Source organism: Sciurus carolinensis, chromosome 13, assembly GCF_902686445.1.
Source record: "Sciurus carolinensis chromosome 13, mSciCar1.2, whole genome shotgun sequence".
NCBI classification, from domain to species: domain Eukaryota; kingdom Metazoa; phylum Chordata; class Mammalia; order Rodentia; family Sciuridae; genus Sciurus; species Sciurus carolinensis.
The window spans coordinates 58,787,901-58,800,466 of NC_062225.1; the positions used below are offsets into that span (position 1 = coordinate 58,787,901).

At 35.2% G+C, this 12,566-nt stretch overlaps 1 protein-coding gene across 2 annotated transcripts in view; it reads left to right on the plus strand.

Moving 5' to 3' along the window:
• Positions 1-12,566, plus strand: part of Thada (THADA armadillo repeat containing) — a 325,608-nt gene that overhangs the window by 23,035 nt on the left and 290,007 nt on the right. For both annotated transcript variants that reach the window (XM_047521875.1, XM_047521876.1), the window contains exons 14-17: positions 734-856; positions 3,958-4,081; positions 8,953-9,104; positions 12,113-12,323. In XM_047521875.1, the coding sequence (XP_047377831.1) occupies positions 734-856; positions 3,958-4,081; positions 8,953-9,104; positions 12,113-12,323 (610 nt within the window). The remainder of the gene's footprint in view (positions 1-733; positions 857-3,957; positions 4,082-8,952; positions 9,105-12,112; positions 12,324-12,566) is intronic.

The window sequence follows — 12,566 nt, forward strand, 5'->3', positions numbered from 1 at the left end:
AGTGTGGGAATGATCATGGGATTGGGCTACCATACCTCTTCATGGCCCTTCTGTGACCTGCTCTCTGATATTATAAAGCTTACATGTGGTATTAAAATCCAGAGTAAAAAGACCATTCATTTGGGGGAAGTAAAGCAACGGAGATCTTTTTTTTTTTTTTTTTTTAAAGCAAGCTAGTCCTTTTTTTTTTACCTTTATTTTATTTATTTATTTTTATGTGGTGCCTAGGATCAAACCCAATGCCTCCCCTCACACGTGTTAGGCAAGTGTTCTCCCACTGAGCTACAACCCCAGCCCCTTGCGCTCTTTTTTTGATAGAAAAAAATGTAGTGCTGGGGTTCTTGGAATGTAAAGTGGTTTTAAGAAAACTTTGGTAACTAGAGGAAGGATGCTTTTGCATTTTTTATAGTTCTTTAAGCACCTCACAAAATGGTCATTTTTGAATAATTGAATTTGAATTCATCTAACAATATGGGGTGAAGACTTGGTATAGAAATGAGTCTATGGTTTTTAGATTCATGTTGACTTAAAGGAAAATGTGAGAACTGTGGTTTAATGACTGTGTTCTGGTTGCACTAATACTGTTTTTGGTTTTAAAAACGTAAATGTTAATTTTTGTCAAAACACAAAGATTTTGAGAGTTTAAAAACCAGTACTCTGTTTACCTTAGATTTTCCCATCCAGGACTGACAGTTAAGTTTAATATATGCTTTGTTTTTCTTTGTCTCCAAAGTTGTTTTGTAGGATACAGGAAAGTTCCCAAGTACTTTACAAATTGCAGCAAAGTAAATCCACACATGAACCAGAGAATGAATTAGTGAAAGAGCAGCCTTCTGTTTCCTTACAATTGTATAAGGTAGGTGGTGTCTTACCAGACTTAGAGCTTTAAGAAACCTAAAATAATTGTGCATAAGCATTAGAGAGAAACGGATGGAAGTGTCTTGGTGCATTGTGTTTCTGTGCTTTTTTCTTAAGCTAGATGTTGCATATTTCTTCTGGTGCTTTGGTATTCCAAGCAAGATTGCCTGACTCAGGGATCAGGCTGCACATGAGGACTGTTACAGGATGACATTAATGGACTCACCTGAGTAACTTATAGCTTATGTGGGCCAGGTGAATTTAGTACTTTAACAAGCAGGTAATTGCTGTCTCTGGACTTTTCCAGGCCTCCCCAGGGTAGGAGGCTACTGTGGCTTCTTCCTCTTTAGGCTGACATGACATTCAATAGTTTGATGTTACTGACCCCTTGCCCATAGTTCAGCTGTGGAGGGAGGTTTGAGTGAGCTTGAAGAGTAGACTTGGTTCCAGAGCACTGCATTAATGGGCTGAAATTAGCTTCATCATCTTAAAATCCCAACAGTGAAGATTAGAAAGTCATAACCTGAACCTAAAGGATGTAGGATTAGTCCCAGTTCATCTCTTATCGGTTGAGTGCCTTGAGTCTCCTCCACTATAATTGGGATTAGTAACTCCTCTCAAAAGGTTGGTTTTGAAGATTAAGTGAGAAAGCCCTTTTTAAACTATAAAACACTGCTAAAAGCCTCAGTGGGAGTCATTAAAAATGACTGAGAGTATATATGGAGCCTCAACTGTGTGTGACAGTTTTTGTTAGCTTCTGAAATCATTGCTAGATTTAAAAAAACACATCTCTTTTGCTTCTTTCTGCAAGGGGTGAAATGACATTGGTGAAATCTCAAGTATGTAAAACACACAACATTTTTTGGATTGAGGTTCTGAAATTTAATGTGTTCATGGTTTCTTGGTTTGGGCTTATGGATATGTGGATATGTACTTTTTGAACACTGGTTCTTAGAGACTTAATCTGAGTCAATCTTGTGATTATGATCTGCTCTCCTGACTGGCAGTTACCTGTGGCTTTTAGAGGTTGTGACCATGGCACTATGTTGTCATCATCCTCATAACAATGGCTGCTGTATGCAGACAAAGTGTTGGGGAGGACAAGGAAGCTATTAGTTGAAAAAATGCCTTCTAGGCTAATGGAGATATTTCATATTTAAATACCTAGTATTAATAACTAGAGCACTTTAAATTTTATAACATGCTTTATATTCATTTTCTCATTTAATCTTTAATAAAAAAGGCTGTGGGGTGAGCATTATCCCTACTTAAGAAGTGAGAAAACTGAAGTTCAGTAACCTGCCCAAAGGGCCCTCACCTAGTGAGTGATTAGAGCCAGCACCCAAATCGGATCTGCTTTTCAATCAGACATCTCAGTACTTTTTTCCATGAGACTAGCTTAAGTGAAGGCATGGAGGTTAAAAAAAGAGGAAGAACTTGGGGAATGGTGAAGTCTCTGGTGTGAGTGACATAAGATATTTGGGGGAATGGAGGAATTAAGTAATAGGGAATGAGTCTAAAAAATTAAGTGGAGAGTAGAGAGTTTACCATGTAGGCCAGGGTATTTGGAAGCCTTGCTTGGAACCATTAAAGGAGACTAAGGCATACACTGAGCTCCAATCAAGTGTGCAGGATGCTGTGCTCAGGACTAGGGATCCTAGTGTATACCTGTGGTCTCTGTTTCCATTGTAGTTACAGTATGATTGAGGGAAAGAACTGTATCTAAAAATGTAAATGACAATACCATTAGAATAAGATAACTCTTACAAGTTTGTTGTTCTTTAATGTGAATGCTGTTTTACGTCTAACTAAAATTAGTTTAACTAGGATTTTTTTTGGTAAGTGCCCTACTTTTGAAACTCAGAAGAATTAATAGATGAATAAACAGTTAGTCTTGTGAGGACTTAAAGGTTAAATTCCTGAGGTTGTATGCCCACCAGAAAAATGCAGGGATTTTCACATTCTTGACTTTTGTCTTGAGCCATTTGGAACTAGGGCTGCCTGTGTGCTGCTCAGGGTGGAGAGTAACAGGATGCTTGAGACTCATAGTCATTCTTTATCATTTTTCTCTTTATTTTACACAGAAGTTATTGTTATTGTTTTAATTAGAGAAAAAGACTACCCAGGACAAAGTATTTTTTACTTTGCTTTTTCAAAATTGCATTTTCTTATAAGTGTTCATTTTAAATTATCTGTATAAATAGAATAGTAGAGCAGGAATCTCAAAAGGGCCAGGCAGAAGACGACAGTGGAATAGTTGGGTCTTTGTATGAAATATGTCATACCCAAACTTATCAAGTAGTCTATATTGGGTACTTCTTTGTTCATTTTAAAACATTAAAAGTATTCATACCTCTGATACCTGATTGCCTCTGGTTAGGAAAATCAATATTCATTTAGCTCTGGCACAAATCAAGAGCTGAACAGATCTTGCTTTCACCAAAAATGTTTTTTCTTGTCTGAGCTATAATAGGAATTGTATTTCTTGTTGACTCTACTAAGATAGGGTTCATTATTAAATCATGTTATAACTTATGGTCATAGTTATTGTCTTAGTCTGTTTTGTGTTGCTATAACATACTACCTGTGGCTGAATACTTGAGAAAGAAAAGAGGTTGATGACTGGAAAGTTCAAATGTCATAGTATTGACATCTGGCAAGGGCTTTCTGGCTGTGTCATAATATGGCAGAAAGCATGCATAGAGTAGAAGCGGCATGTGTGTGAGTGAAAGCAAGAGAGCAAGCCAAGAAAGTTGTATTTGTATATAATAACCCCATTTCATAGATTGTAATTTAGTCCCATGAAACTTGACTAATTCTTGGAAGAGAGCTTTAATCCATTCATAAGGTGGAACCCTGTTTAGGCCTTGCCTCTTGGAGTATCTCCCATCTCAACACCACCACATTGGGGGCTGTACTTGAAGCACGTGAACCTTTGGGGGATAAGCTGTATCCAAACCATAGTACATGCTGAGCTGAATTATCAAGAGATGGGAACAACCAGTATTATGTTTAAAAATCTTTATACTCTTAATTAAAAATGAAAAAAGCACCCACTTTCAGTTATACTTAATATAATTTTTTATTTATTTTTTTTAGAATTTCATGTCATCCATTTGCAACAGTCTTTTTGAAGCATTGTTTCCTGGATCATCCTACTCAACTAGATTTTCTGCTTTAACCATTTTAGGTTCAATAGCTGAAGTTTTTCCTGTCTCAGAAGGTAAGTTTTCAGTAATGTTTAGGAAAGTTTTTTTTTTTTTTTCCCTTTCTTCTAAGACATATACTTTTTCAACATTTTTTCTTTACTTAAAAAGTTTCAGTTTATTGTCTTTTCTTTAGATTCCTTTGTGCTATATAGTCCTTATGAGTACATGATCAAGTTTGCCAGTAAAGGACAGAAGGAAAAGAAACTGCCTCCGCTTTTCATTGATCATTATTTGCCAACCCCAACTACAATTTTCTGTGCTTATTATGGGAAGAGGAAAGTGTTACTGCTCTTACGCCTTCATTTTTTTTTTTTCCCTTTTTTAAGAAAGGGCCCAATCTATGTTTTCCCCACCTTGGTATTGGTAATTGAACCCGTGGCCTCACATTGTTCTTTCTGTTTAAAAATTAGAGTAATAATAGTCCCTCTTGTATTTAATATTCCTCAGTGAGTCTTTGTGGTTAAGATGTGGTTTCCCCTATACGCTATGTGTTTCATATGCCTCAATCTGGTTTCGGAAAGACATTATGAAGATGTCATTGCTAGGCACTTTAGTGATACTGTTTTCCTTCTGTGGGGTACTCAAAAGGATAAGCACTTAACTTTCCTTTTTGAATCTTTTTTTTTTTTTTTCCTTTTTGACAAGAAATGATTCTTTTTTGTCCCAAAAATGAGTGTTACTTATAATTTAATGTGGATTTCTTTCTTTTCTTTTCTTTTTTTTTTTTTTTTTTTTTTGGTACTGGGGATTCAGCCCAAGGGCTCTCAACCACTGAGCCCCATCCACAGCCCCCTTTTTTGTATTTTATTTAGGTGTATGGTCTCGCTGTGTTGCTTAGGGCTTTGCTAAGTTGCTGAGGCTGGCTTTGAACTCTTGATCTTCCTGCCTCAGCCCCCCAAGCCGCTGGGTTTACACGCATGCACCACTATGAACAGTTTAATGTGGATTTCTTACTTGCTGTGAGCCTTCTTTGGCTATGGTCAAGTAGGAAAATATTCTTCTCAGCTGCTCTTTAGCAGAAAATGGCCAGAGGACTGGAGAGTGTCACTTTTTATCTGTTTTTTTTAAAAAAATTATTAGGCAAAGTATATTTTTTTTTGATGGGAACTTGAGAGTTATTTGCTGCTAATACATGTTTGCTTCATTTGAGGGAAATAATTTTTTTCCAGTTTTTATTTCAAAAGAATTCATTCTAGTAGTGAAATTTTAATAGTAGTTTAATGAATAGCCATGAATCTTCTACCCTAGATTCATTCGGTTTTAATATTTTGCTGTTTATCTATTATCTATTATCAGTTTATAACCATCATATAATGATCAAATTCAGGAAATTTATTGTTGATAAGTGCTATTATCTAATATATAATTCATGTTCAAATTTTGCCAGTTGTCTCAACAAATGACCTATCATAGGAAAAAAATTTCCCATGATCTGGGAAGCAGACCTAGATCACACATGCATTTCAGTCTTATGCTTCTCTTTACCCTCCTCTAATTTGGAAAGTTTCTTATCTTATGCCATTATCATTTTGGAAGATCATATCTCAGTTGGCATCGTCTCAGTATTTCCTGATGATTCGATTCCAGTTATGCATTTTTGGCAGGACTATTGCACAACTGATACAGTGTATTCAGGGCATCATAACAGGAGATACATGAAATTGGCTCATTCCATTATTTACAGTATGAACACCTCACGTAGGTAGGGATGATAGCCTGAAAAAAGGCCCCCAAAAGCATCTTTGTCAAGTCCTTAGAACCTGTGAATGTGAACCTTACATGGAAAATGGGGCTTTGTACAGGTGTGATTAAGCATCTTGAGATAATCTCTTTTATCGGGGTGGGCTGCACATGACATCAAAAGTTTTCTCAGAAGAGAGAGGCAGAGAGAAATGTGACACATCGAAGAGCAGGCACGGTGACATTGGAGGTGGAGGTTGCTGTGGTACGGCTACAAGCCATGGAATGCAGGCAGCCACTAGAAGCTAGAAGATGCTGCTTTAGAGCCTCTGGAGTGAGCGTGGCCCTACTAACTCCTTGACTTTGGACTTCTGGCTCCCAGTCCAGAGAGAATGGATTTCTGTTGTTTTTAAACTTCTAAATTTATTACAGCATCCACAGAAAATGAATATGGGATTATCCATTAGTTCAGGGAATTTCAGTGGTACTACAAATGAATTTAAGGTTTATCTGAGAGTGATCAATTACTTTATGCATTCAACAAAATTCTTTTGCACATTTAATGTATTTATATTAAACCTAGGTGTATGGGGAAAAACACTAGGTGTATTAGATATGTATTTTTCTGTCAGGAGAATAATTTAATATATTTAAGTATACTTTGAAAATGAACAACCTAAGTCTTCTTCCTAATGGAAGATGGAAAGTTTCTTATCTGGAAAATTTAAAATATGTATATGTATGTATGTATCTTATTATATATTTATTATTTTTTTCCAGTAAATTCAAATATAATATATATATATTTTTTATTGTAAACAAATGGGGTACAACTTGTTTCTCTGGTTGTATGTGAAGTAGAGGCATACCATTTGTGTAATTATACATTTACATAGGGTAATGATGTTTGATTCATTCTGTTATTTTTTCTTCCCCCCACCTCTATAATATATATGATTAGGCTGTGTCTGATGTTGTAGAACTTATATTAATTAAACAATGTACACATTAATACATGTAAATGTAGCAAGCCATAATACATCTATTACTTTTAAAGAAGGCTAAAGAGCCATAGCTTTGAAATACAGAATGGAAAATGGAAATTCATCCTTCATCTTCATCATAAGAGCTTTAATGGGATTGTATATTATTTTATAGAAGAACTGTGATTTGGAAATAATCAAAATGATTTCTGCCTTTCCTCAAGTGTATTCTAGACTGTGAAGGATAATCCACAATGCATTTTTCTTATGTAGAATTAAATATCACAATTTTCAATATGAAAAATTGAATTCCACAATTAGATTAAAAGGGTTTGTTCAGCAAATATTAATTGTTTATTATATGTTAAACAGCTAAGGATAATGCAAAATTGACAAAATTTTTAGCTAGACTGGACTAAGAAAAAACCAAGTGCTTCCTTTTTTGGAGTTTACATGTTAGTGAAGGGACACAGACTAATTAATAAGTAATATGTAGAAATTCAGATGGAGATGAATTCTATGAATAAATATTTCAAGAAGACAGGTGGGGGATGCTAACTCTTTCATATAATAGTGTAAGAGAAAGTTCCAGATTTGAACAAGTCTCTGATCCAGTTGGTCAAAGAAAAAACACTTTGAGATCAATGAAGCAAAAAACATGACATGCCCAAACTTACAAAATATAGCAAAAGGAGTGCTCAGAAGGAAATATATACCTGTAAATTCCTACATTAAAAAATAGGCTCTCAAATCAATAATCTAACTTAATGCCTCAAGAGATTAAAAGAAAACAAACTTAACCCCAAAGCAGCAGAAGGAAGGAAATAGTAAAGATTAGAATAGAGGTAGATAAAATGCAGACTAGAAAAACAGTAGAGAATCAACAAAGCCAGAAGTTAACTTGTTTTTAAAAGATCAACAAAATTGACAAAATTTTTAGCTAGACTGGACTAAGAAAAAACAAAAAAGTTGCAAATAACTAAAAAACTAAAATCAGCAATGAAAGTAGGGACATTTTTACACTTGTAGAAATGAAAGGATCGTAAGACAATACAATGAACAATTGTAATCTAACGATTTAGATAATCTCCTGGAATGAGCAGGTCACTAGAAACATGAAAAATACTGACTTGAGAAGAAATAGAAAATTTGAATAAATCTACAACAAGAGATTGAGATAGTGAATCAGAAAAGCCTGTCAGCACGTGACTAGTGTAACTCCACATCATGTACAACCATAAGAATGGGAAGGTTTACTCCATGTATGAAACAGTATGTCAAAATACATTCTACTCTCATGTATAACTAAAAAGAGCAACAACAAAAGCCTGCCAGCATAGAAAAGTCCAGGACAAGGGACTTCACTGGTGAATTCTATTAAACATTTATAATACCATTCCCTCTTAATCTCTGTCACAAAATTGGAGAGGGATCACCACCTCCTAACTCATTCTGTGAGGCTCTCCTTACCCTGATACCAAAGCCAAACAAAGACACTGAAAGAACAGACCAATATCCCTATGAATATAGAAGCAAAAAATTCTCAGCAAAATACTAGTAAATGCCACAGTATATTAAAAATATTGTACACTATGACCAAGTGGAATTTATCCCAGTAATATGGGAGGTCAATATAAAAATAATAGGACATAGGAAAATGTTCTATTAAAATAAACTTCAAATAAAAATAAACAAAGTAGCATTATTCTGTGTCATTTTATTCTAAGATACAGTAGGACTTTGGATTCTAGGTCAAGTTTTTTAAAAAATTAAAAAACATTTTATTGGTGCATGTTATTTATACAGAATGATGGATTTCATTGTGGCATATTAGATCAAGAAGTTTTATGAAGATTTTTAAAAAGATATATTCCTAAATTTATTTGGTTTTATTTATTTTTTAAAATAACTTAGTAATCTTCTATATGATACCTTTGGAAAAAAAATGAAATTGTTTTAAATTTTTTTATAAAGCTTATTTCCTATTTGGAAAACTGATTCTTTTTATTTTGTCATGTGAAGAAACAAATTAATGGAAAAGTTTTTTTATGCTAGTGTGGTAAAACATGAAGTAAAATAGTATTGTGGGTAAAGTATGAAGTGTGGATTTTTGAACCAATTTTCTATAAATTTGACTAGTTAACTTTAAAAAGTTCTTTTCTTTTACCTTAAATTCACTTTTAAAACTTTTTTTTTTTTTTTTTTTTTTTTTTTTTTTTTAGGTAGAGGCCAAACAGTGTATCAACTGAGCCATGATATTAATGTTGATCGCTTCCAAATACTAATGGAATGTTTTACCAGCACTTTTGAAGAAGTGAAAACTTTAGCATTTGATCTTCTGATGAAATTATCAATAGCAGCTGTACAATTTCAGGTATTTGGACTTTTCCTATGAAATGTAAATGGGATATAGGCATGAAAATTACTAAAATAGTACAATAGTACATCTATTTTAGTACCGATAAAACAGTCTGAGAATTATCTTGATTCTTTGTGTCTGCCTTCTTGTCTTTTGATCATTTCAGTTATTAATGTCTCTGTTGTTGTGGGTTGGAAATATTGCAAAAGAAAAAGTCCAAATCAGTGAACTTTGTTTCTTCTTCTTCATCTTCTTTTTCTTTTTTTAATTTTAAATGGTTTATTTATTTATTTATTTATTTATTAATTACAGACTGCATTTTGACTCATTGTACACAAATGGGATACATCATTTTGTTTCTATGGTTGTACACAATGTAGATTCATACCATTTGTGTAATCATGCATGTACATAGGGTAATGATGTCTTCTTTTTTTAATGTGCTTTGTTCAAAGGGGTAGTATAGGAAGAAGTAGGTTTTATTGTTTATAAGATTACTGGTAGATTTCAGTTAATAATAATCTCCCCAGTTCACTTGGGCATGTAATATTTGGTCAAAACACATCACTTACAGGAACTTGAGTTTTTTAAGTTAATCTTCCTGTTCCTGGGAAACTGAGTGTACATGAGGTAGAGAACATGTTTCTGGGCTTCCAATAAGGAGTAGCTAAACAGAGACTGAAACTCAAGAGTATTTGAGGTTAGCAACTGTTCTCTCCCTGGTGCTCTCCCCTGGCCTGGCCCGTCCCAAACCCCAGTCCCGGCCCTGGCCCAGCTCAAGTCCCTGCTTTCTTCCAGACACCTTGCTCTTCCTGTCTGGAGTGGGAGCCAAATATGGGCTACCAATTGAAGGCACAGCATGGGGTGGGTCTTCAGGGAAACTCCTTGCTAGGCTTTTCACTTTGTCCTTGAGGCTTGTTCTGGGACTGTCTGCTGGGGGCATCAGCAGAGTATTGGCTCTAGAGATTTGCTATAGCTTTCTGTTAGAACTTTACAGAGATCAAGGGTGCCTGCAGGGGCTGCAGCTGAGCCATGCATAGTCTGGGCCTTAAGCTGAATTTAGGACTTTCCAACTTGTAGGTGCAGTGGTCTTCTGTAGGAACACATGCCAGAGTGCACAGTGTCTGTTTCTGTGGCTTCTATGGCAGTGTAATATCTCAGGGTATCTCTTCTGATGTGGATCCAGATTAGGAATTGCTCTCCAGTATTTGTCTGTGCCTGTGATCTTCCAGGTGCCTCGGTGAACAGAAGATTCTTTGGTGCTTAGTTTGCTAACTCTTGTATCCTATAGAGTTTTAATATAAGAGACTCTTCCTCTGTCAGCCCCTACTCTCTTACTGTTCATTACACGTAGCCTCGTATCATAAATAAAGCTATACCTCATTTCTGGCAAATATTATGAGAGTATTTGGAATGAAGAAGGTATATTATAGCACATCTATGAAAGACCTGATTGTTAGATAAACTATGCAGGGCCTTTAGGGAACCTCTACATTTCTAATATGGTAAACGTGAGCTTGGTTATAAAGACACTAATGTAAAATTCAGAAAATTTGGTACCACATGTGACTTGCTGTAGTATATTCTCTGGTCTGGCTTGCATATTGGTAAAATTGTCACTGGAATAGGTGTTAAAGATTTTTAAAAATGTTAACTAAGTACCCTGTATTTAATACATATATGTGATGGCATATCTTTCTAAATATATCTTTACTACTCACTTGGTTTACCTCCTTTCTTTCTGTGGAGCTTAGGTCTTTACATTGTATTTTGATTGATCTAAGATGGTAGAACAAAGATATTTAGGCCTCATAGTCTATTTATTATTATTTTTTACTAATTGGCTAGTAGTACCATTCAAGGACTTACTGTCAGTTATCAAAATGTCTTAGGTGCGTAATTGGTTCCTTCTAATATTTAGATTTAAGTTTGGCCTCTGTTTTTTTTCCCCAGTACTGGTGACTGAACCCAGGGGTGCTTTACCACTGAGTTAATCCCCAGCCCTTTTAATTTTTTTTATTTACAGACGGGTTTTTGCTCAACTTGTGCTCCTCCTGCCTCAGCTTCCTGAGTTGCTGGAATTATAGGTGTGCATTAGCACACCTGCTGGCCACTGTTTTTAAGTTTCTAGGTCATAGAAAATTAAACATATCAAATGACAAAGAATTTAAACTGATAATCAAATCAGTACATTTGATATTTACTATTTTGAAATTGTAAGACATCTTTAAATACCTATAATCAGCTTTAAAATTCAGGTTATAGTTTTTCCCTTATGCTAGACAGTTATGGAATAATCGTAGCAGAATCAGAATAGTATTGAGAAATCAATCCCTGATTTCCAGTGTGGTGAGCTCATGGCCTATCAACTGTTGAGTTAGGACTGGGGCCTATGACTCCTGTTATCCCCCCAGGACCTTCCATGACTATTGCAGTGAACTATTCTTTGTTCTGGCTTCCTAAAGAAGTAGACTATGTGAATGGATATTTATAGGAGATACAGGTGTGGAAGTTCAGACGCAGATTTCTGAGGCTGATCTGATTACTTTTTTTTCCATTTTTATATGTGGAATTTCACAATGATTAACCTCCATATGGCTTTGTAATTTTCCCCATTGAACTACCTCTGTGAGAAAGGGGAGGGAGAAGGGCAGACATACAGTTTGCCTAGGTAAAACATAAACTGTGAGGAAAAAGACTATATTCTTTAGAAACAATGAAGGTGGTCTGAGGGTAGCCATAGTGAATTTCTATAGGAACATGTACATTTTTGCTGAAGATTTCAACTTTAAAAAAATTGCTTTATTAGTGTTGAATTTTCAAATTAAAAGCATTTTCAGCATCTTCATCTCTGAACTAATAATAATCATCATTAATTACTATAAGAAAAACTAACATGTTCAGGGAAAAATAATCTTCTTATTGAGTTAGTTATGTGGTAGGCTGTGGTTTTAATTATGTATTATTCCATCAAAGTACAGAAGTCTTTCAGTGGCAGTGACCGAGACTGTACTTCATTCTAGGATTCTGAGAAACTACAAGGCTTATTCCAGGCAGCACTGGAGCTCAGCACAAGCACGAAACCATATGACTGCGTAACAGCTTCCTACCTGCTGATCTTCTTGATCTGGCAGGATGCTCTGCCCTGGTCCCCATCTGTGGCTACACCCCAGCAGGCTGCCTGTGGTGATGGAGATAAATCTGCTGCCGTGGTGGAAAGGAACACATTGTTAGGTTTGTATTGAGGAAATGACCTTTTGCTCTCTCTCTCTCTCTCTTTTTTTTTTTTTTTTTAATTAAAACCATTATCTTATTCTCTCACCATTCACTGGTTAGAGTATCTAACACATTTACTTGTGTTGTTTTTATTTAAGAGTTTACCAGCATATAAGTGCCAGTAGTTTCTTTTATGAGAATAAAAAGTTAACTCAGCTATATTATTTGTTTCTAAACAGAGGATTCATGTTAAATAAGCCG